Below are 26,048 nucleotides of genomic sequence, written 5' to 3'. Positions count from 1 at the left end.
AAAGAATACATGCAACATCAATTTGGAAAGAACTGAGATATTTTTCTGTTTAGAATCCTCTAGTTACTTACATAATATAATGATTACCTACACACTGAACAACTATCCCAAAAAACAGAACATCTTCAATAACTATACCTATCTATGTGGTCCTATTTACTCCATGCTCTGTCACCAGCCCTTGGATAACAACTTCATGAAGTATGTATTTACGATTCCTTTCTTTCATTTGTTGTTTTATCATTGACATATTCATGCCTTAACAATATTTTGTTGTGTTCTCCTGAAACTTTATTTAAACGGCATTATACTGGTTCTTAATTTAAAAACTTGGCATTATGCTACTAATATTTATTTATCTATTATATCTATGACCCATTCTTTACAATGCTGTAGAGCTCAATTTATTTATCCCTTCTCTGTCATTGGCTATCCTCTCCTTTTTCACAGTTATGAAGACTGCTGTTAGGAACACACTTCTACATATCTTCTGGACATTTGTGCATAGTGACTCTTAGGTATCATCTTAGGAGTGGAAATGCTTATTCCCAAGGTGCATGAAAGTACAGTTTTATAAACTTAAGCCATATCAGTTTTTCAAAGTGATTGTATTTTTAAAATTTTTATTATTTTTTATTGATCAAAGTGATTGTGTTGATTTACATTCCCAGCAGCAATGTTTCAGAGATCCAGTTGATCCACATTCTCACCAATACTTGATGTTTTCCAACTTTTAATTTTTCCAATTGAATTGATGCACAATGTCATCTCATTGTGCCCAGATTTTCATTTTCCTTGTTACTAAGGAGGTGCTAAACCTTCTGGTGCTTACTGGCCAGACGTGTTTTTGCTTTTGTTTTTCCTGAGAAAGGTCTATTTATGTCTTTTGCCCACTTCCACACTAGATTGTTTCCCATCTCCTTAGTGATTTGTAAAATCTAAAAACTACCTTGTTTCCATTGACCCTTAGTTGACAACATTTGTGCAAGTATATTCTCCAGGTTTTTGAAGATTTTTTTTTTTACTGTCAATAAGCATTTCTCTTCATGAACAGAATCTTTTCATTTTAATGTAGTCAAAGTCACCCTGTTTGTTAATCTTTTCTATCCAGTTATCATCTGGGTATCTTGTTGAAGAAAATTTTCTGAACCCTAAGATCAGCTATAGTTTCTTCCAGAGTTTTCCATTTGAAATTTAGGCCTTTCTTCCTCTAGAGTTGATTATCAAAAGTGATATAGGTAGGGAATCAGTAACGTTTTTCCATATGGATAATTAGTTTGTCCAACTCCATTTACTAAACAGCACCTTCTTTACCCACTGACGTATGACATACTTCTTCCATTCAACACAATTCTGTAAATCCTGAGTCTAATACAGTGTTCTGTGCTGTGTTCTGTGGGTCAGTTCATTCATCTCTGTGCCAGCACCCAAGTACAGCATTAAAGTATACTTTATTTTTACAATGTATAAAATATACATGAAAAATGCCATATATGGCACTGCAAACCCTCCCATTTCTTCTTCTTCTAAAGAAAATTTGGTATTTTCTCCTTAATCCTCCATGTAAATTTAGGAATCCAGGCTCCTCCCTCCTCTCTGTGCCCAGCTCCTTGTGGTTTTGCCTTGTGTCCCCAGAGCCCCTTCTGGTAGTTTGATTCGCTCATCAGGTGTGACCCCATGACCCGCCAGAGTGATCCAGGCCCCGGGTTGACAATGTGGCAGTCAGGTATAGGGCTCCTAATGATGAAAGAACAAAAAGACAGAGAAAAGTTAGAGAAATGTTTCTCCCTCATTCACTGGACGCTTTGAAAAGTTTCTCACAGCCTTCCTTCTTCCCTGTTGTCTGTACTCCCCTGGGTGTCTTGGCTAGGTGACCTCCCAGGGGTCCTAAGAGACCTGCCTTTCCTGGCCTTTAGTACCTCTCTGCCCTCTCCTTACTCACTGATCCTCTGGAAGTCACACTCTTGTATTTTCTTTACTGGAAAATGTGGTGCTGTAGAGAAAGACATAAACATGATTTCCCTGGTTTCATTTTCATTTCTGGAAATGTTAGTTTCAACTATCAATCCTTTCTTCCTAAGGGAGGGGCTCAAGTCAGAGGCTATTGTACTTCCTACTGCCTCCCATCCTGGGCCTCATTTCCCAGGCAGGACCGAAGTTTGCCAGTCCTTGCTCTCTACTGTGTCTGCCTTTATCTGGATGAGGACAGTTCTCTGGATTGTTCCTGTGCTGGGGGCTGCAGGGAGCACTTCACCAGACTCTGCATTTTCTACTGTTTTAGTGGAAACATTCGGGTCGGAGCTCTGACCAGAAATGTCTTTTCTCTCTTGAACTGGTGAGTGAGCAAGCTTTTTGCACTTGCAGGGATGAGATGCTTGTTTTGTGTTTGGAGGCCTGAGGGGCAGGGCTGGCTGGTGGAGACCTGTGGCTTGGTGCAGAAAGCCTGCTCCTCCTTCTCAGGTGGTTAAGAGAGTGAGGGAGGGCTGAGAACTGCCCAGGGCTAGGGCAATAGTGGTGAGAATGGGAGGAGTGACTGGATTCTGGATAAATTTGGTCAGGTTGCAGGACTGGGGGTGTGAAGTGTGAGAGAAAGAAGATTATGCGGACAGCCCCATGTGCAAATGAGGGGTGGCATTGACATTGTCTGGCAGGGAGAAGTCTATGGGAGGAGAGAGATGGGGGCTTGAGATAGGTTTGGCCTTGTTCAGTTACTAAAGATCATCCTAGACATACCAACGGGAGATGTTGTATAAACAATAGGATATTTAGGTCCGAGGTCAGGGCAGATGCCTGGGGTAGAGATATAAATTTGGGAGTTGCCAGCACGTAGATGGTGCTGGACAACATGAGACAGGTTAGGATAACCTAAAGGGTGCATGTATGTGGAGCAGGGTCAGGACTGAGCCTGTTGTAGGGGAGGAAATAATTTTCCTCTACCCTTGTAGCTTCTTATGTCTGGTTTCAGAATTAAAATGACATGAGGCAGATTAATAGAAGAAAAAAACAAATTTAACTTTGTATGTGCAGGGGTTCCATAATATGAGGCACACCTGCGTTCAGGCAATTGAGGCTTATATGTTATTCAGATTTCAGGAGATGGGGTAGGAGTCTGGGACTTCAAAGAGGGAAGTCAATTTACAGGAAGATGGAAAAATAAATGTTTGATAAACAAATGTTTGCCATGCCATGCAGAAACAATGGGAAACAGAGAGGACTTTGATCAAACAGGCCTTGCTAATTTTCCCCAAGTCTACCACACTAGCTCATAGTCTTTGTAGAAATCTCTGGTGATAGCTCTTCTTCCTGAAATAGGCCCTTTATCTAAGTTCTTTTAGGCAGTTAAGGGGAAGGTAAAAGCTCTTTCTGAGTCTTTGGTTTCTTAAAAATAATCATCCTAAAATAATCCTATGCCAAAGAGATACATTTTGGGACAGCAAATTTTGCTCCCCTATGCTATGGGCACCCCAATTTCAGATCACACTGTGTGGGGGGGACGTGCACACAAAGCAAGGAGTGGTCGGCCACACCCACTTCCTGCTTTAGTTTAACAAAATGGTGTTGGGGAGGAGAAATTCTTCCTCTACCCTTCTAGGTTTTTGTGGCTGGTCTAAGAATTAAATTGACATGAGACAGATTAACAGGAGAAAAAACAAATTTAATTACTATACCTATGAAAGAGGGCTCCAGAAGAATATGGGGCACAGAGGCAGTCAGACAATCAAGGCTATGTATTCATTCTGAGCAAAGGAGTTGGGGCTAAGGGTGTAGGACTTCAAAGGTGAGGAAGGGGGCTTCCCTGGTGGCGCAGTGGTTGAGAATCTGCCTGCTAATGCAGGGGACACGGGTTCGAGCCCTGGTCTGGGAGGATCCCACATGCCGCGGAGCAACTGGGCCCGTGAGCCACAACTACTGAGCCTGCGCGTCTGGAGCCTGTGCTCCGTAACAAGAGAGGCCGCGATACTGAGAGGCCCGCGCACCGCGATGACGAGTGGCCCCCGCTTGCCACAACTAGAGGAAGCCCTCGCACAGAAACGAAGACCCAACACAGCCAAATAAATAAATAAATAATAATTAAAGGTGCTAAAAAAAAAAAAAAAAAAGCTCAGTAATCAAGATAAATAATACTAAAAAAAAAAAAAATGGTGAGGAAGATAAGGCACAGGGTAATGGGAAGAGGAAATGTTTGGTAAACAAGTATTTGCCTTGCCATGTAGAGACAATGGGACGCAGAGAGGAATGGGAACAAATAGGCCTTGGTAAATTTCCCGGTCTACATGTCTAGCTCATATTTTTTTAGTTATCTCTGGTGACAGCTCCCTTCTTGGAACAAGCCCCCCATCTAAATGCTTTTAAGCAGTTAAGGGGAAGGTAAAAAGGAAAACTTCCTGAGTCTTCTGTTTCTTAAAAATAACCAACCTAAAATAATCCTCATACCAGAGAAGCATTTCGTGGTGGCAATTTTATCCCCTACACTGGTCATTTATCTGACTTTTCTTTCACCTTTGAAACAAAATGTCTTCTCATTGCTCTAGTACCCTTCGTTTTTATGACTTAAAGGTCACATTTCAAATACATTCAAAATACCCTCTCTCCACGCTGAGGTCGCTGATGCTAAGTGTAACAGAACATCAGAATGGGACTCATTCTTTCTTTCTCCCTATTGGCTGATACATGGCAATAATTGCTGCGCCATTTCAAGGTAAACCGCCACATAGATATTTCAAATCAGGTGGCCACAAACTAGTTAGACCACTGTCAAAGCTCTCACCTGTATAGCAGGTACAAAAGGGTTGGGGTGAGGGAATTTGTGAAGGGATATTTTGAGGGAGATGTTAGGGTATGGGATCCCCAGGGCAAAGATGGAGAGTGATGCCTGCCCCTCACGTCAAACTCAGAATGAGGGTTTTAGCAGGAGCTTAGGGAGAACAGCTAGAGGACAGGGAATTGGGTTTGTCACAAGCCTGAGATATCTAAATGTGAAAGTCAGGTTAGCAAGTCAGGTTAGCAAGATGTGGCAGGCAAGCCCAAGAATGAGTTGGGGTGAAGGGTGTGATGTGTGTGGTCCATACATCTGATCCAGGCCACGTGCAGGAGAGAGCTTGTGTGAGGTCACCTCAGGGCATTTCTCAGAGGGCTGTCTGCAGGAGGGACCAGTCTGGAGTGTGGAGCTGAGGAGAGACGTGTGCAATGTGCATGCAAACCTAGGAGTCATCAGTGAGTATGTGGTCTTGTGTCGTTGGGGCTGGAGGAGATGTGGGGGAACTGAGTAGATGGAACAAGGAGGTTCCCTAAGGCTGCACATCTCACCTCTCTTTAGGGTTCCCAAGGGGAGACTGTGTTTGTAAAGGGCTCCACCCCTGGATTGGGTAGTTTTACTTCTAGGGAAGTGACAGGAGTGCCCGTTTTCAAATTATCTTGCCTTTTGTGACTCTAAAGCCCACCTTAAAAATCTCTCTCCTCTTTCCCCTAGTTCATTTCTCTTCCCATCACAGACTACCGCCGTCTTTTCAATTTAATATGTGTCAGGATATTCATCTTGAACATATTTATTAATGCATATTAATGTATATATGTATCCATGAAAGCTATAGAGTAGTGCTTTATGTTTATCCCTTTAATTGTCCACAAAAAGTATTGAGCTTAAAGTCTGTTTTATAATAAAAATACCTATTTGGTCTTTGTCCACAATTCCTGGAAGGAGCTCCTAAAAACGTTGAAATTTCCTCAGTGATAGGCATGTCTTTTGTAAGATAATGAGATTATTGGGGGCAGGGAGCCTACAGAGCGTCAGGATGGGGGCTGGTGGCCAGAAAGATCGAGCCAGAATTAAAGGGTTGGCAGTTTCAGTTCCTTCCTACCCTTCCTCCCTCCAAACTCCAGGGAGGGGAGGGGGGCTGGAGATTGAGTTCAATCATCAGTGGTCAATGACTTATTCAACAGTGCCTATGTAACAAAACATTAAAACCCCTAACGAGGTCAGTTTCTTACTTCCTAAACTCAATATCATTTGGGGCATCTCTCTATGTTGATGTGCATAGGTCTACTTTATATTTTCTGACACAGCGGTCAGTCAAATGTATATTCCATTATTTATTAATTATAAAAAGGACACAGTATTACATAGGGTACAGACAACGCTGTTGTAAAAGAGGGACTCAAACACGGACACAGAGCACCAGGGAAGGCTTTCCCTCCCTCTGAGGGCAGTGCAGAGGTTAGCAGACTGCACAGCCGGGTGCTGGTTTCGTCTTGGTCAGGTAGAGCCCAGGCCCGGCCCATCTTCACAATCCACCATCTCCATGCCCTTGTCCCCATCTGTGTGCTTTTCTCTAGGGGAGCAATCTAGTCTTCTCTGATTATCACATCAAGCTTGGCCCACATTTCACTTGGTTCTCTCACTCCTCTGTCTCTCCCCTGGAAAGCAATCTCTATGAAATCAATGATTTCCATTCCTGAAGCTCCAGGGCTGGGACACTGCCTGGCACAGAGCAGACACTCAGTAAGAATTTGATTAGAGAATAAAGGAAAGAATAAAGAATGATTGTGCTTAGAAAATAAAGGGAGGATTTGCTTCTAGAATGAAGAAATAAAGGAAGGAATTATTTGACAGTTCACATGCTGTTTTCATTCCCCCTGTGATTGCTTTGAGCTTATTGAGACCCCTTTTGTAAGCAAGTGATAGCTTCTGAAGATATGAACTCAATATTACTGGTACTATATTTTCACAAGTCCTAAAGCCTTCACATCAGAGGGGAGGCTAGGCTAGGTTTTAGGCAGTGGAGTAAGATGGGGTACAATTATGCTTAAGCACAGTTACTCTCTGCTTAAACAACTAAATTGAGGCCACACAGAATCTTAAGTTAATACCTGTGGTTTGCGGTCAGTTTGAATGTTAGCCATGGATACAGGACTTTTCAGTAAGCTCAGAGCCATTCACAGCACTAATGTCACCTTTGCCACCACTTAAGAGCTAAGCATCCATTCAATTTCTCTTGAAATAGTAGGAATGGTCACCATCTTAGAGTTTGGTTATAAAATAGCATGGGGATACATCAATTTAAAGTAAATTTTACAACAAGCAAACAGAAAGTGACATGTGGAGAAATCCCTAATTTCACAGGACTGCTCCATGATTGCTCCTAGGTGAAGGTTTGGGCAATTGTCCACTCTTTCCCAACTGCTCCTAATGCTGGCTTACATTCTCCCTCAGCCACCAGTCTTATGAATGAGCCCAGGAGTAAAAGATGCATTTTACATAGGAACCAAGTATACTCAACACACATGCACAGACACAGGCACATACCTGAAGAAGAGATTTTACCACAGAATTTGCCATCTCTTCACTTTATTCAATTCCAGTGGGTAACTTAAAAAAAAAACCAACTCCTGTTATAACCCACAAAATAGATTTCACAACTTCAGACAAGCAGAATGAAAACCACTCATTAGTGGATTTCCCATGCTGGTTTCTATATAGCTCCCAACATGCCCAATTATCCCAAGTCCCAACCAAAGGGACCCATGGAGAAGTGTGGCCCACCTTGCACCAGATGTGGAATCCGAGGCATCAAGGACTTCTGTGAGCCCAGAATCCAATGTACATCAAGCCCCAAGTTTGTCCCCCATTTGGTCATTATCATGAAAGGCTGACAGAAAATCAACATGCTCGTTTATTGCAGAAAAGTATGATAAGCCTCAACATCATCAAAGGGCCTGGTACTGAACAGGACACATCTGGGAAGATGGTGTTTGAAAAGTTCCCACCTCACTAACATCATCTGTAAAGGGAAGAGTTGGTGCCCTGCAATAGAGATAGTTTCTCCAAGGCTAATACACAATTAAACTGAGGGGGACTGAAAAGTCCCATTAGACATCTCATCCTTGAAAGCCCACCTAAGGTCCCTATTCCATGCGAGGTCCACCCTGGGGAACTAGTGGACTCACAATTCCAGATGCCCCAGAAATGACCAGTGGCTCCTTCTCCAGTTTAGACACTAAGAGTGTATGAGTGGCACATCCTGCCCTCCTTCTACACATGTGGTCTCCATCAGAAGACCCCGAATGCCAGGAACATGGAGATGAGAGGCACACTGCCTCCACACTGGAGGGCTGGATGGGTTTGGAGCAGCAAAGTGTTTGTGTGCTGATGTGGTCCCTGAAGAATGTCAGAGAGGGGTCCTGCCATGAAAACTCACTGAAATGAGTAAGCCAGATGCCAAGTTCTCCTGTCCTGGTGTGGGCTCCACCTTTCATGTCCTTACAGTAGCTCAGTTATCAAACACGTTCCATCTTAGGAGCCCTCTCACTTACACACTCCATGGAAGCAGAGGGTGATGGTGATCAGATAGATGTCAGTGGGCCTCCTGGCATGTCACCCCTCCCTGGGGAACAGTCCTCTCCTCAAACAGAGGCAATTCCTTCTGGGACCATCCAAGCTCAGATTGCTCCAGAAGGAAGAAATGGAATTGTGGAGGGTTGGGGTTGCCCTAGGGAGAGCTGAGGGGAAGGAGGGAAGAGGAGCTGGGAAGGACAGTTGGTTGTCCTGCAGTTTTCTCCTTCAGCGACCCCTCGGGGACACTGGACCTCTCAGCTGGGTTATTTCTAGATCTGAATGCTGGCAGGGTTCCAGCTGCAGGGGGACTCAGGCAGCGGAAGTTTCAATTCTATTCCTGGAAATGACTCTAGCTGTCCAGGAAAGGGAGCGCCAGTTTCCTTTCTGCATTCCATAGTGGAGGGGGCACTGGCCTGAGCCAGACTCTAAGGCCTCAGTGTCAAATCAGTGCACAGAGGCCAAGCACAGAGTTGGGGTGTCCTGGGTCCAGCCCTGCTGCTTCCCTCCAGAGCCATGTCCTCGGATGTTGGTCCTCAGCTCAGTCCTATGTCCACATTCAGCTTCACCATCACCCAAACCCTGCCCCTTCCTGAGGCTCAAGACACTGTCTGCAGAGATGCTCCCTGGTGTTGCCCAGCTCACTCAGCACTTGAGTTCACTTGTTACCACCAGCTTTGCTTGGAGTGCATATTCTCCATCCATCACGGACCTCCCTGCCAACTCCAAGCTCTGACCCCTACCTGCTGTCAATGTACCTGCTGGGCGCCTGAGACCCAGCAATGTTCACCACTGGCCAGGTGACCCTGGGCATCTGCCTAACATCCTAGTGATTGTCATGTGCTCGCTCTCAGATCAGAAGGAAAAGATCAGAAGGGATCAGAAGGAAAAGCTCCCCAAGTCTTCTGTGGTCAGGAGAGAGGCCCCAGACAGAGGACTGTGTGAGTGTAACAGAGAAAGTTTTCAAGGCTTACAATGCTTCCAAGGTTTAGGTAGAGATTGCAAACGTCAATAATAGGATAGGAAATTCTTATGCATCTAAGAGATTGTGAATTCAATTTAGCCACCATTGATTCCTTCCCTGGGTCAGAAAAAGACAGTTGACAGGTTGAGGAAAGGGGAAGGCAAAGATCACTTTAGTGGACTTGTTGCAAGGGGTATGGCCAACAGTGAGGGCTGGATGTTCTTTTCTGGGTAAGATGATATCAGGAGGTAAGAGGCTGGGGCTACCCACCTTGCCCAACTCTAAGGAGGAGGTAGCAGGCCTGCAGGTCTGGGCTGTGCCTGTCCCTGAGATCCCAATGGGGACGTCAGTGTGAGCCACCCATGGCCCCACCTACGTGAGGGACAGTCACCGCACCAGGGGCTTCAGCAGGATTGCACCTGTCCCACCCGAGTGTGTCTTTCCTACCCTTTATTGTTCCCATCCTTGTAATAGGGTCAGTAGGAGGAAGAAAGAGGGAGAAGCTGACTCTTTTCCTGTCCCTGCTGCAGCTATCTCACATGGTGGAGGGACTGAGCCAGGGCAGGTGAGATTTCAACTCTGTAAGAGTCTGCAGATTGTTTATGAGACCAATTGGACTTTTGCTTACCTGAGTGGGACCAAGAGACAGGATATTTCCTGAGACATTCCTCTCCTCCTCCAACCAGGAAATGTGTGCTTTGCCTCTGTGCATTTCAGAGACCTTATTGATGTCCAGGAGTAACTTCCCTGTCCTGAAGGTGTGATGCCCTAAGGAGACCGAGATATTAGAGGCCTAGTCTTGTCAGTCACCCACAGAACAGGGCCGAATTGCAACTGAAAAGCTCAGTAAATATTTGCAAGGTGACGGAAGGACTACACCCATTTTCAACTTTAGCAACACTTTTACAGTTAAGCCACTTGCAGAGGATTTTTCTGGAGGAACTCAGCCTGAACCCTGCTGGTCCACACAACAGCCTGAGGGCTTTAGGCAAGGCATTTAAGGCCTGTCCTCCTTCCCTTTTCTCCTGTTCCCTGCTTTGCTTTGCTTTGCTAGTGTTCCCAGGCCTAGTCTGGTCTCAGATACAGGCCTGACACAGCCTCTTGTTCAGCTCTCCAGCCTGCCCAGTTCCTGGTGGTGAAGTGAGGACCATGCAAACATCACATGGGTTGAGGGCCTGCCAGAAGATGGAGAAACATGAGAGGAGGTGGCTCAACCAAAAAAGAGGCTGAATTTGGCTGCCTGCCTGGACCTTGTGAATTCCTTTGAGCCCAGGTTCAAACGATTTCAGGCATCTAATGGACAGATTAGCCTGAAAGCAGAACCCAAACCTAGAAAAGGTTTTCAAAGTGTGGCCCTAAAGTGCAATCAGCAAACTTTATATGTCTCTTGTGGACTCTGCCCAGATCCTACTTTGGGTTCCTACTCTGTGCAGGGAGAAGGCACCTTGCCAGAGACTCACAGACTTCTGATGGGGCCTGTTAGGAGTTTCTCCTGCAAAGGCAGAAGCCATGCTTGAGTCCAAGGAACAATTCCACTTGGTAGGTGCACAGTAGTGACCATGACATGCTGTGTCACCTCTTGTCCTGAGGAAGGTTCATGTGATCTCAGTGGACTTAGGGCTAGAAAGTCTGACTATGGACCATGAGGTGTACATTGAGGGGCATCACTGAGCAATGGCCACTCCAGGCCAGAGACTATGAAATGGGGCACCAGACTCAGAGTGACCCTCACAGTGAGGACCAGTCCAGCCCTGGGGAACTCTGAGTGGTGTTTTTAATTAATACTGAGGTCTTTATTTATTTAATTTAATTTATTTTTTGGCTACGTCGGGTCTTAGTTGTGGCACGTGGTATCTTTGCTGAGGCATGCGAGATCTTTAACTGTGGTGCACAGTCTCTTCGTTGTGGTGCGCGAACTTCTCTCTAGTTGTGGCGTGCAGGTTTTCTCTTTTCTATTTGTGGTGTGCATGTTTTCTCTTTTCTATTTGTGGCACACAGGCTCCAGGGTGCGTGGGCTCTGTAGTTTGTGGCATGGGGGTTCCAGAGCACATGGGCTCTGTAGTTTGTGGCATGCAGGCTCTCTAGTTGAGGTGCACGAGCTCAGTAGTTGTGGCACACAGGCTTAGTTGCCCCAAGGCATGTGGTATCTTAGTTCCCTGACCAGGGATCGAACCTGTGTCCCCTGCATTGGAAGGTGGATTCTCTACCATTGGACCACCAGGGAAGTCCCAAAACTGAAGTTTTTAATTGGGTGTCTGTATGTGTTCATCTGCATCTACAGCTAGCTGTCAAATTCATTTGTGATCTTTCTTCTTTGCCTTGCAGTTCTTTCTGCCTGGAATGACAATCTCTCTTGTACCCACCTCCTCCCTCAATGATTTCTCTGTCTTTCTTCCATCATAGCATTGATTGTCTCTATGTGTCAGACAGAGTATTTCTCTGATGTCCCCAAACTATGGAAGTAGGGAGAGATTCATGACTGACTACAGAGAAAAGAATATATGCAGCACCAATTTGAAAGAACTGAGATATTTTTCTTTTAAAAATCCTTTGTTTACTTATATAATAGGATGATCACCTACACAGTGAACAACCATCCCAAGAAATAGAACACCTTCAATAATTACACTTACCTATGTGTTCCTATTTACTCCATACTCTGTCACCAGCCCTTGTTTAGCAACTTCATGAAGTATGTATTTACAATTCCTTTCTGTCATTTGTTGTGTTATCACTTACATATGCGTGCCTAAACAATATTTTGTTGTGTTTTCTTGAAGATTTATTTAAAGAGTATTCTTTTTTCCTACTATTTTTTTCTACCATTTCTACTAAATTCTATTTATTTTAACCTCAGTGTTGTGTTACTAAGATTTATTTACCTACGTATAACAATGGATCAGTGTTGTAGAGCTCAGTTTATTTATCCATTCTCTATCAATGGCTATCCTCTCCTTTCTCACAATAATGAAGACTGCTGTTAGAAACACATTTTACATGTCCCCTGTACATTTTTGCACAGTGACTCCTGGGTACCGTGTTAGGAGTGGAAATGCTGGGTCCTAAGGTGCATGAATGTACAATTTAATAAAATTAATCCATACTTTTTTCATAGTGATTGTATTGATTTTACACTCCCAGCAGCTATATTTCAGAGATTCTACTGATTCACATTCTCCCTAGTACTCGATATCGTCCAACTTAAAAATTTTTCCAATTGAATTGACGTACAATGTCATCTCACTGTGCACAGTTTTGCATTTGCCTCATTACTAAGGAGGATGCTAAACTTTCTGTGTGCTTATTGGTCACACCTGTTTTTGTTTTTTGTTTTCTTCCTGAGAAAGATCTGTTCATTCCCCCCCCGCCCCCCACACCTTGCACTTCCATACTGGATTGTTTTGCTTCTTAGTGATCTCTAGCATTTTAAAAATACCTTCTTAGTATTGATTTTTAGTTTATGACATTTGTGCCAATATCTTCTCCACATGTCTGGAGAATTTTTTACTGCCCTGAAGCATTTCTTTTCATGAACAGAAACTTTTCATTTTAATGTACTCTAAGGCACCCCATTTGTCAATCTTATTTATACAGTTATCTTCTGGGTATCTTGTTTAAAATTTTTTTCTGTACCCTAAGATCTGCTATATTTTCTAATATTGTTTTCTATTTGAAGTTTAGATCTTTACTCTTCCTCTAGAGTTGATTATCAAAAGTGATATAGGTAGGGAATCAGTAACATTCTCCAAATGGAAAACCAGTTTTTCCAGCTCCATTTACTTGATAGTGCCTTCTTTACTCACTGACATTCCATGTACTGGGTTGGCCAAAAAGTGCCTTCAGTTTTTAAGTAAAAATAAAAGACACACTTTTCATTTTCACCAAGAACTTTATTGAACAGCATAGTCACCCTTTTGTTCCACTACCTTCTGCCATTTTTCAGGCAACTTCATAATTCCATCTGCCCAAAAGTTTGTCATCTTTTTGAGCAAAGAACTGCTCCAGGTGTCTTTTACAGTCTTCCAGGGAATTGAAATTTTTTCCATTAAAAGAATTTTGCAAAGACCTAAATAATGGAAACCTGAAGGTGTAATGTCTGGTGAATATGGCGGATGAATCAGAACTCCCCAGCTGAGCTGTAACAGTTTTTGCCTGGTCATCAAAGAAACATGTGGTCTTGCATTATCCTGATGGAAGAGTATGCGTTTTCTGTTGACTAATTCTGGACGCTTTCGTCGACTGCTGCTTTCAGTTGGTCTAATTGGGAGCAGTACTTGTTGGAATTAATCGTTTCGTTTTCCAAAAGGAGCTCATAATAGAGGACTCCCTTCCAATCTCACCATATACACAACATCACCTTCTTTGGATGAAGACCAGCCTTTGGTGCAGTTGGTGGTGGTTCATTTCACTTGCCCCACGATCTCTTCCGTTCCACATTATTGTACAGTACTTTTACTGTACACTTTTCATCACCCATCACAATTTATTTTTAAAAAGGTATGCTTAAGTAGAGAATTACATGTGGAAATATGGTCAAGAAGGTTTATTTTAGCATAAGTTATGTAAGGATCCTACACATCAAAGCGCTTAACATAACCAAGCTGGTGCAAATGATTTTCAACACTTGATTTGGATATTTTGAGTATGTCGGCTATCTCCCACATGGTATAACATTGGTTGTTCTCACTTAATGTCTCAATTTGATCACTGTCAACTTCAACTGGTTTATCCAACCGTGAAGCATTGTCCAGCGAGAAATCTCCAGCACGAAACTTCGCAAACCACTTTTGACATGTTCAATCAGTCACGGCACCTTCTCCATACACTGTACAAATCTTTTTCTTTTTTTGCGTTTCAGTTTCATTTTTACCCTTCTTGAAATAATAAAGAATAATATGCCAAAAATGTTGCTTTTTTCTTCCATCTTCAATATTAAAATGGCTACACAAAACTTCATCAATTTTGACGTCATTTTTTAAATGCATGCTGATATGACAGCTGTCACATACACTCTAGCAAAATTTTTTCAAATGAAGTTAAAGACAACTAAGTGCTACTAGAGCCATTTTATGGAAAAAACCGAACGAACATTTTGGCCAACCCATATGTCTCCCTTTCAACATAATTCCACACATGCCTGAGTCCAAGACAGGGATTGGTATTGTGTTCTGTGGGTCAGTTGGTTTATCCCTATGCCAGCACCCAAGTACAGTATTAAATATACTTTGTTTATTTTTATAATGTATAAAATATACATGAAAATATACCATACAGGGTATGGCAGGTCTTCCCATTTCCTCCTTGAAATGTGGGTTCTCAAATATCAATCAGATCTTCCAGAGGGAGAGGCTCAGGTTAGAAGGTATTGTACTTCCTGACGCCTCCCCCTTCTGGGCCTCATTACCCAGGCAGCAGAGGTTTGCTAACCTTTGTTCTCTACAGTGAGCACAGGAGCACACTGTGTCTGCATTTCCTGGTGAGAACAGTTCTGGGGAGTGTCCCTGCACAGTCTCAGCATTTTCTGCTGTTTTAGTGGAAACATTTGGATCTGATCTCTGTCATAGGAAGTCCATTTTCTCTCTGGAAAACATGCTCTATACCTGCAGTGGCCAAGGCCAGCTTTGTGCTTGGAGGGCTGAGGACAGGGCTGGCTGGTGGAGAGCTGGAATTCCATCCAGCAGTTCATGCCAACCTCTTTGAAGAATAGACAACCCCTGTGTCTGAAGATGCCTTTCCTTTCTTCCTTTCTTCCTTTCTTTCTTTCTTTCTTTCTTTCTTTCTTTCTTTCTTTCTTTCTTTCTTTCCTTCCTTCTTTCTTTGAGAAAGTTGTAAGAAAATTTGGGGCAACAGAAGGTTTACTGGTTTCTCCAGTAGTAAACTATGTAATGTTTAATGCACACTCAGGGTTTTCTGATTCTAGCCTTTCATTACCATAAAGATATTTAAATCTCTTTGAGTTTTGGTAATTAATAGCAATGCAAAATAATTAGTTTCTTTGCCATTTCCCTACTCTGTGCAGGCTATAACCAAATACCACAGACTGGGTGCCTTATGAAGAAAAATCTGTTTCTCATACTTCTGGAGGATGAAAGACCAAGATCAAGGCACATGTAGATTAGATGTCTGATGAGAACACACTTCCTAGATGAATGTCTTTTCTGTTTAAGCTCACATGTCAGAAGGGTTAAGCTAGCTCTTTGGGGTCTCTTTTATGAGGGCACTAATCCATTCATGATGGCTCTGCCCACATGACCTAGGCACGTTCGAAGTGTCCACTTACTAATAAAATCACTTTGAGCATTACATTTTATCTATGAATTTATGGGGACACATTTAGTCCATAGCCCATATAAATCTGTCTGTTGAGGTTCAATAGTCTTCCCACCCTCTTCTTAGAAGACAGCACTCTTGTCTCACTTTGACATTCATTTCAATATTCCTGAGCTATAAACGTGTCTCTTCTTTGGTATTCTCCTTTCAACTAGCATTAACATCTGCTTACTTCCTTCATTAGTGATCAGTTAAATAAAATCCTTAACATGTATTCATTTAATATTTTTTGAGAGTCATGATTTTACTTTTTAAAAAAAATTGTCTTTGCACAATATGTAGAATGGGGGTGGAGGGCATTCAACACACCCCTACTGGACAGAGCCCACTGGTAATATGTGAAACAATCTTATGGTATAAATATTCTTTAAATCACAGTTTCTTGGTATGACTTTCCTCACTCATAGTGAATGAGAGGAGGTCCCATCAGTATCATATTAATAATTTCTTTAAATTGCCTTGGTTTAATCAGATGCCCATGTTTCAAAACTGTGCTGAATTGGATAGGGAAAATTAGAGCTCTTATTTACTTCCTCTGCAACTTCCTGTCACATGTTTTAAGTTCCACCCAAAGTGGTCCATAAAGTGAGGTAAATAGACATTAAGCTGCCATGGGGTAACTATTACCACAATGACTATGTTCTTGGTTGTCCGCCTTATGGAACATACATCCTGGCGTACAGGCCACCTGGTGGGCTTGTCTCTGTCTCCTGCCTCTCCCACAACGCAAGTCCTGTCCTGATTTGCTGCAGGGTATTGGAAGTGAGGGTCTTTCTGGAAGTCATCTGTGCTCACTAACATGTTGGCCTAAGTGATTCTTCCTGCGGAATGGAAAGGTGCTGGGCTCTGTATTCACGTTTCAGGAAAATACAGACAGTCTATATTAGTTTCCCATTGCTCTGTAACAAATTACCACAAACTTAGTGGCTTAAGACAATATACATTCATTCTTTTATAGTTTTGGAGGTGAGCAGTCAAAATGAATCTTAAGGGGCTACAATTAAAGTGTCAGTAGGACTGGTTCCTTCTGGAGGCTCCAGGAGGTAATTCATTTTCTTGTCTTTTCCAGGCTCGAGACGCTGCCTGGCATTCCTTGGCTCATTGCCCTCCCTCCATCTTCACTACAACCTTTGTTCCTATTATCCCATCTTCTTTTCTGCATTTGGCCATGCCTCACTCTTATAGGGATGCCTGTGATTATATTTAACCCATGTGGACAAACCAAGATAATCTTTCCATCTGAAGATCATTAACTTAATCACATCTGCAAAGTGCTTTTCACTATGTAAGGTAACACATTCACAGGTTCTGGGGTTCAGGATGTGGACATCTTAGGGGCCATTATTCTGTCTCTACATTGTCCTGTCTCCTGGGACATATAAATCATCAGCTTAGAAAACAGGTAGTCTTTTCTGTAGCAATGGAAACAAAAGTCATCAGGAAAAATAAATTAACTGTAGTAACATGAGTAAGTGTGAGAGATGGGACTGATCTGTTGAGACCACTGTGTTTCCTCAGCTGAACCTGCCTGTTCTGCTGCTTCATTCACCTTACCTCCTTATTCTCTTTCTTTTTCCACAGATCATCCAGAGTTAACTGGCATGGATTGGTTCACCTCATATTTCCTGTCAGGAAAGAATTTTGAGCAATTGGCCCAAAAATTTGTCCCTCACTACTCCACATTGATCAGCAAGGCAGGGGGGATCCTCTCTCAGGAAAGCGTTGAACGTATTCGAAGAGTCTTTCAGGAGGGGACTTTAAAAGAGGTGGTTGAAGAGATTCAGGAAGCACTTCAGAAATCTGAGAATGCTCCCTTGGATGTGGCTGTGATTGGGCAATCTGGTTCTGGGAAGTCCAGTTTCATCAATGCCCTGCTAGGTCTTGGTCATGAAGAGGAGGGGTCTGCTCATGTTGGAGTTGTGCCAACCACCATGAAGAAAACCCCCTATCAACATCCAAAATATCCCAGTGTGACCTTCTGGGACCTGCCTGGAACTGGGACTCCCAATTCCCTTCCAGATTCTTATCTAGAAATTATAGGAGATGATGACTATGACTTTTTCATCATTATTTCTTCCTCACGGTTCAGCTCAAATGATGCTCTCCTGGCCCAGAAAATCAAGGAGAAGGGGAAGAATTTCTATTTTGCTAGAACAATGGTGGATGTTGAATTACATAGTGAAGAGAAAAGCAAACCCATAACCTTCAAAAAGGAGAGAGTCCTTCAGCAGATCCGAGATGACTACCTGGCTATTCTCAGCAACATCGGAGTATCTAATCCGTGTGTCTTCCTGGTCTCCAACTTTCACCCGGATAAGTTTGATTTCCCAAGACTGCAGGAGACACTGCTGCAGGATCTCCCTGCTCATAAGCGCTACACCTTTGTGCTCCAGTTGTCCAATTTGTCTGATGCTTTCATTGAGGTGAAGAGAGTTATCCTCAAAGAGAAGATCTGGCTGAATGCCCTGAAATCAGCCGCTTTGGCCATCATCCCTTTCATGGCCTTCTTCAGTGGCTTTGATTTGCCTAAACAGGAGAAGTGCTTGAACCTTTATCGAAGCTATTTTGGTTTGGATGAGCAGTCAGTCAAAGAGATTGCCCAGAAGCTGGGCACATCTGTGCAAGAGATCAAGAGCTCCACAAAGTCCTTGGATTTCTGGTTATTTGTGAAGAATGACAGTATAGCAGCAAAGGCCATGAAATGTGCTGAATCCTTTTGCTCAGTGAACGGAGGACTCCGATCTTCTACCTTTCAATTTTTGAAAGTATATTTTCTACGTTTGAAATTCATCAATACTGTGGCTGATGATGTTAAAATGCTGTTGCATAAGACTTTAGAGAGCTGAAGTCTAAGAGAATGAGGCAGAGATGGGTATAGAGTTGCCTAACTGAATAACAAAAGGGCCTCAGGTCTTGTGTTCTCTGGGTGGGAGCAGGATCCTCTTCTACCCACCACCAAGGCCAACACTACCCTAAAGTAAAAAGATTGTCTCACTGTTTGAAAAAGACCGTTGCTCCACATTGATGCTACACTGCTAAGTAAAGGGAATTTTCTGTACTCTCTAAGCTATTTTGCTCTAATCATGACAGAAATGCACCATATAACTTTCATTAATCTCCTGGTGTTATAAGGTATTTTTCATTTGCAAGTTTTACTCTGATAATAAACATTTGGTAATAATAAGATAACTGTTATCTATTGGCTTTTTATGAATTATTATCCCCAGTCATCATTTCAATACCATCCTCACCAAAATAAGGGAAAATACACAACTATGGGAATATGGCCAAGTGAATAGTTGATGATGTGTATGGGGAACCACAGCAGGTAGAAAAGAGAGGATTAGAGAAATGGTTTAGAATGCAATATTTCTAGATACTGTTAGAAATTAAAGGGAGGGAAACCAAGTCAGCGTTTATATCTCTAGGACTTTTTCAACACTGGATAGATTAAGAGACCAGCGAACAGGGCACGATGAGGGACAGGAGATTTGAGAGAGTGAAGTTGAATTAAGAAGGAAAGAAAAGATTAACTGAACTGGGATAAATGAGAGAATAGAGTGTTTTTTTCTCTCACCCAAAATTTTACATCAAACTTCTGAAACAGAAGCACACAACAACAGTACCTGTCTCAAGTCTTGGGGGTTTTCACTCCTGCTGTAACTGTAATTGTACATGCGACTTTCTTCTCTTCTTCTCTATATCACTGGTATAGGGTGGATGCTGTACGGTCTAAGAGATGTACATGGCTGAGGCCTTCCCTTAGATCCCCACACTCTGAAGGCTCTCTCAGTGGGTGGAGGGCACTGAGATATGAAGTAGGACATGAGGGGTCCACAATCACCCTACTCCTCCCTGTTCCCCCACTGCTCAGCAGAGGACTCCTGTAGGGCAGAAGCAGTCAGTGGGGGATGAAGCAGATCACTATGTGTGCTGCCTCATATTCAACAGATATGTGAAATGATAAAAGAGAAGGAGCTCTTGACTTTCTGTTATGGACAGATTGCATTAAAAAATTTTTGTTCGTCAGATGTGACCAACATTGGGACTCACACGACCTTCCCCCTCTCCAGAAATTATGACTTTCCACATTCCCCAGGCTTTTTCACTTCATTTCAGTGACCTTCCATCAAGATAGCAAAGGACAAATCAAATGGGTCTTGTGTGGGTCCCAGTGGAAACACCCTTGCTACAAAACAAGAGTTATCAAATATTTACATCTGTGGTTTTTGTTTTCAAAGTTCCCTTATTCCCAAATAAGACAGGCAGGGTTAATGAGTCTTTCTCTCTGGGAAGAAAGAACTCAGAGGAGGAAAATAGAAAATCTGTTCTGGTGTCTTGTTTTCATCACCCAGAGTGAACAGGAGGGTTCATGTACCTAGGAGAACATTCAGGAAGTGCCTGAATGATTCCCCTCGCAGGGAAAAAAGTGGGGAAATGGGAGGAGGCTGTGAAGAAGAAGAGAGGTCTCAGGGTCTGGTAGGAGGGGACAGAACTGTGCGGAGTCTCTAAACTGAGACCTTTGAGCCTAGCACATCAATACGTGTGAGCATCAGGCTCTTATAAGGGCAGTTTCTGAAGTCCAGCCAGACTCTGTCAGCAGAAGCTTCAGAAGTTCCTGTGGGTGGTGCTGTAATGGTTGACCGCCACGTTAGGCATTGGGCGAGCCTCTTTCATTCAGCAGTCTGCAGCCCATAGCCTGAAACACCATTTCATTGTGCCATGCACTTCCTTGGTCCCCATATGTCTTACCTTGTGAGCATAAAACTCCTTTTCATGACCACTAGAGGGTTGGTGTTACTGAGAAAGGGAAGCCCCTCTTTTCCCCTCATCCCTGCCCCTCAGGGCTACTGGTTGAAAGCATCTTCCTGGATGCTGGATCCTACCGCTGGATTAGTGGTAAAACAGTTCCTACCGCTGGAGTAGTGGTAAAACAGTTCCTATCCTGTCTTCTCTCCCAAATCAGTGTCTAGTAGATACAAATTGGTTCTCTGCACTGGGACACTTTTGAAAAGCGTGTTGTGAATGGTACAGTTTCCTGGATACCTGACACTTGAGCAGAGACAAAAAATGTGCATATATGTTGGAAGAGTGCCCCCAGTAAAGGGAACAGCAAATGTAAGGTTGTGAAAATGGGAGGAACTTGCCATGTCCACTGAGTAGGTAGTAAGCCCCAGTGGTGGAGTAGTGACCAATGGGAGAGTGGTAGGATATGAAGGGTGAGGAGTAATCAGGGAACAGGAATGTAGGACAATGGTGGGCATGGTCTTTTCTTCAGAATTTATTCTAAGTATGATGGAAACACTGAAGGTGTTAGGCATGACTTAATTTAGGCTTGGCAAATAGATTACAGTGGAGGCTGAAAGGATAGGTCTAAATCACCTAAAGGTGATTATTCATTCCTTCTTGTTAGAGATGATGGTGGCTTGGACAATAGTGAGAGAGACAGAGAGTGTGAGAAGAAACTGGGTTCAGGATGCATTTTGAAGATAGACCTGCCAGGTTTGCTGACTAGATGAGGATGTTAGAGGGAGACTATAAGAATCACCTGATGATTCCTTCTGAGCAACTAAGTAAAGGGGGTGCCATTCAAAGAGATGGGGAAGTCTCTGGGAGAGTAGACCTGGGGGTAGGGGTGGGGTTGGGGAATTAAGAGTCGAGATCTAAGAAAAGGACTGTTAGACTTGAGGTGTCCGTTGGAACTCTGAGTGGAGGTGCCATGTGGACAGGTGGAGGTTTGAGTCTGAGGGTCAGCAGAGATCATGGTTGTGCTGCTTTCTATCTGTCTGACGTTTGGCAAATCACTGAGAAGCACTTTCCTTTACCCTCAAAATGGGGATCAACTTATCCACTCAAGGACCTTTTGGGGAATACAAGTCCTGGGATGATTTAATATTTACATGAAAGGAGTATGGTGCAGTGAAAGTGCTCCACGGAGTGACAGAATTTATTAGGAGGTAAGCCACAGGTAAATTAACTTGGGAGAGAAAAATTTATCATTATAAACCTGTCTCCAGGGAACAAATGAGGACGGGAATGCAGGCAAACTGGTAAGGTAATCACCATACTTCCGCCTGAATCTGGGGCTCCATTAGGTTCCCTCGACTTCTCCGTTTTATTGACTACTTTTTTTCCTGTCAATGAGTTAATTTGTTCATTTTCCCCCATATTGATATTCACTTGTTGTAGCAACATTTGTTGAAAAGGCATTCGTTTTTCCATTGAATGTTGTCTTAGCAACTTGTTAAAAAATTTGGGGTTAATTTCTGTCCTCACTATTCTATTTCATTGTTCTGTAGGTCTATCCTTTCTTCAGTGCCTCAGTGTCCTGATTATGGAAATTTTCTAGCAAGTTTGGAATAGGATAAGTTTACAGTATGAGTCTTCAAACTTTATTCTTCTTTTTCAAATTGTTTAGTCTATTCTGTTCCTCTTGTCTTTCCTGTATAAATGTAGAATTAGCTTATCAATATCTATGAAAAAAGCTTGCTGGGATTTTGATTGGGATTTTTTTCAATTTATAGATCAAACTGAGGAAAACTGACACCAGCACACTATTGAGGCCGTCAATCCATGAACACAATATGTCTCTACGTGTATTTGAATCTTCTTTTATTTCTTTCTTCTGTGTTGTGTAGTTTTCAGTGTATATCTCCTGCATATATTTTGTTGTTTATATCTAAGTATTTTATTTATTTAGTGCAATTATAAATGATACTTTTTTTAAAAAACAAATTTCAATTGTTCCTTGCTGGAAAATAGGAGTACTTTTGTATACTGATCTTGTATTTTGCAACATTTCCACTCACTTATTAGTTCTAGGAGTTTTTTGTGCATTTGTTGGGATTTTTTAATGCAGAATATTACACCCTGTGAACAGAGACATTCCTATTTTTTCCTTTTCAACAAGTATATCTTTCTTTTTCTTGTCTTGTTGCACTAGCTAGGACTTCAATATTATGTATCATAGAGTGGTGAGAGAGGGTATTTTTGTCTTGTTCCTTACCTTAGGGAAAAACATTCAGTCTTTCATTATTAAGAATGATGGGGCTTCCCTGGTGGTGCAGTGGTTGAGAGTCCGCCTGCCAATGCAGGGGACATGGGTTTGGGCCCTGGTTGGGGAGGATCCCACAGGCCGCGGAGCAACTGGGCCCGTGCACCACAACTACTGAGCCTGCACTCTGGAGCCCGTGAGCCACAACTACTGAAGCCAGCATGCCTAGAGCCTGTGCTCTGCAACAGGAGAGGCCGTCACAGTGAGAGGCCCGTGCACCGCACGAAGAGTGGCCTCTGCTCTCTGCAGCAACGGAGACCCAACGCAGCCAAAAAAAAAAAAAAAAAAAAAAAGAATGATGCTAGCTGTGGCGGGCAGTGGGGGGGGGGGTTGTTTTTCAATATAAATGGTTTTTATTAGGCTAAGAAAATTCTCTTCTTAGTTTCTGTAAGTTTTTATCATGAATAAATGGTAAATACTATTGAAAGATTTTTATGCATCTATTGAGATGATCGTATGGTTTTCTTATTTATTATGCTAATCTAGTGAAATTACGATTGATTTTTCCATTGTTCAAACAGGTTTGCTTTCCTGAAGTGAATCTCACTTGGTTGTGATGTATTATTCATTCCATATATTGCTGTAATTGTGTATGTAACCTTGTATTCATTATTTTTGCAGATATATGCATATATATATAGATAAATTACTTCTTTATGGTTTTCTGTTGTAATTGTGTTTACTTTTCTTTGTCAGGCTTTGGTATTGGAGTGCACTGGCCTCATGAAAAGAATTGGAAAGTCTGCCTTACTTTTCTGGAAGAGCTTTGTAAAATTAGAATGATTTCTTCCTTACATGTTTGGTAGGATTCACCTGTGAAGCAATCTGGGCCTGGCATTTTGTTTCTATTCTATGGTGAATTTTAATAATTTCAATTTCTTTAATAGATGCAGAATTCTTACATCCTCTATTTTTCTTGTGAGTTTTGGTAGTTTATGTCTCCCAAGGAATTAGTCCATTTCACCTAAGTTGTTGAATTTATGAGGGTACAGTTCTTAGTATTCTCTTATTACCCTTTTAATGTCCATGGGATCAGTATTGATGTCCCTTGTTTCATCCATTATTGGTAATTTTTGTCTTCTATCTTTGTTTTTGGCCAGTGTGAATAGAGGTTTATCAATTTTATTCATCTTTCTGGAAGAAACAAATAAAAGAGTTGAAAATGGTTGTGTCTGGGTGTTGGAATCTATTGTGAGGCAGGGAATACTCTATCTGGTCATAAGTCTTTTAGAACCATTTGACTTTTAAAGTTACTCTTCTCTCTCTTATTCTTACATCCTTAGGTGTACAATGTATTGATTTGATACATTTATTTTGCAATGTGATTGCCATAGTAGTGTTAATTAACACCTTGTCACATCACACAATTATCATTTCTTCTAGTAGTAGAAAAATTAAGATCTAATCTCTCAGCAGTGTAATGTTTATAATACAGCTCTGTGTTTATAATCACTGTACTGTGTATTATATCTCCAACTTATTTATTTACTAGCTGTAAATATTATGTACCTTTAAACATCATCTCTTCCATTCCTCCACTCCTCAACCCCTGGTAACCACAATTTCACTTTCTGCTTTTTTGAGTTTGGTGTTTTTATTTTTTATTTTTTGTTTTTTTAAAAATTTTTATTATTATTATTATTATTATTTATTATTATTTTTTAAAAGGCTGCTTTTAAAAAAAATTTATTTATTTATGGCTGTGTTGGGTCTTCATTTCTGTGCGAGGGCTTTCTCTAGTTGTGGCAAGCGGGGGCCACTCTTCATCGCGGTGCGCGGGCCTCTCACTATCGCGGCCTCTCTTGTTGCGGAGCACAGGCTCCAGACGTGCAGGCTCAGTAATTGTGGCTCACGGGCCTAGTTGTTCCGTGGCATGTGGGATCTTCCCAGACCAGGGCTCGAACCCATGTCCCCTGCATTGGCAGGCAGATTCTCAACCACTGCGCCACCAGGGAAGCCCGAGTTTGGTGTTTTTAGAATTAAGATACATGATATATCATACAGTATTTGTCTTTCTCTGTCTCTTTTTCACTTACACTCGTGTCCTCAAGGTTCATCCATGTTGTTGCAAATAGTGGAATTTCCTTTTTCCACATGGCTGAAGTGGATTCCACTGTACCTACATACCACGTCTTCCTCATTCATCTGTTAATGAACACTTCTTCAGTTGTTTCAGTATGTTGGCTATTGTGAATAGTGAAGCAATAAACACAGGAGTGCATGTATCTCTTCAACAACCTGTTTTCATTTCTTTTAAATATATACCCGGAAGTATGATTGCCAGATTATATGGCAGTTCTGTTTTTAATATTTTCAGGAACCTCTACTGTTTTCTATAGTTGGTTACACCAATTTACATTCCCACTAATGATGCACGAGTGTTCCCTTTTCTCCACATCCTCGCCAACACTTTTTATTTGTTGTCTCTTTGATAATAGCCATTCTGAAAGATGTAAGGTGATATCTCATTGTACTTTTGGCTTGCATTTCCTGATGATTAGTGATGTGGAGCATCTTTTTTGGTGTCTGTTGGCCATTTGTATGTCTTCTTTGGAAAAATGTTTATTTAGGTCCTCTGCTCATTTTTAAATTCAGGCTTTTTTAATGTTGAGTTTTATGAGTTCTTTGTATATTTTTGATATTAACCCCTTATCATATATATAATTTGCAAATAACTTCTCCCATTCAGTAGACTGCTTTTTTTGTTGATATTTCCTTCACTGTACAAAGCTTTTTAGTTTGATGCTGTCCTAAATGTTTATTCTACTTTTTTCCCCTTGCCTAAGGAGAGAGATGGAAAAAGAATATTGCTAAAAGTGAAGTCAACCAGCTTACTATTTATGCTTTCTTCTAAGAGTTTTATGACTGCAGTTCTTATATTTATGTAATTAATTCATTTTAAGTTTATTTTCGTATACATTGTAAGAAAATGAACTAGTTTCATTCTTTTGCATGTAGCTGTCAAGTTTTCCCAACACCATTTTTGAAGAGGTTCTCTTATCCGTATTGTATATTCTTGCCTTCTTTGTCATAGATTAATTGACTGTAGGGGCGTGGGTTTATTTCTGGGGCTCTGTATTCTGTTCCATTGATGTATGTGCCTGTTTCTGAGCCACTACCAGACTGCTTTGATTACTATTGCTTTGTAGTCTAGTTTGAAATTAAGGAGTGTAATACCTGCAGCTTGGTTCTTCTTTCTCAAGATTGCTTTGGGTATTCAGGGTCTTTTTTGTTTCCATACAAATTTTAGAATTATTTTTTCTAGTTCTGTGAAAAATGTCATTGGGTATTTGATAGGGATTGCATTGAACCTGTAGGTTGCTTTAGGTAGTATGGATATTTTAACAATATTTATTCTTCCAATCCCTGAT

The 26,048-nt window shown here is 41.9% G+C and overlaps 1 protein-coding gene across 1 annotated transcript; it reads left to right on the top strand.

The window, feature by feature from the left end:
• The first annotated feature begins 2,140 nt into the window (after window positions 1-2,140).
• LOC132362878 (interferon-gamma-inducible GTPase 10-like) lies at window positions 2,141-18,818 on the top strand. The gene is made up of 2 exons (XM_059918009.1): window positions 2,141-2,335; window positions 17,205-18,818. Exon 2 carries the CDS (start codon window positions 17,225-17,227, stop codon window positions 18,467-18,469), a length of 1,245 nt encoding a protein of 414 aa, XP_059773992.1. The 5' UTR covers window positions 2,141-2,335; window positions 17,205-17,224; the 3' UTR covers window positions 18,470-18,818.
• Window positions 18,819-26,048: the final 7,230 nt, after the last annotated feature.

The sequence above is a fragment of the Balaenoptera ricei genome, chromosome 3 (genome assembly GCF_028023285.1).
Source record: "Balaenoptera ricei isolate mBalRic1 chromosome 3, mBalRic1.hap2, whole genome shotgun sequence".
NCBI classification, from domain to species: domain Eukaryota; kingdom Metazoa; phylum Chordata; class Mammalia; order Artiodactyla; family Balaenopteridae; genus Balaenoptera; species Balaenoptera ricei.
Note: the sequence above shows the minus strand (reverse complement) of the source record. Positions and strands in the feature narration are given on the sequence as shown.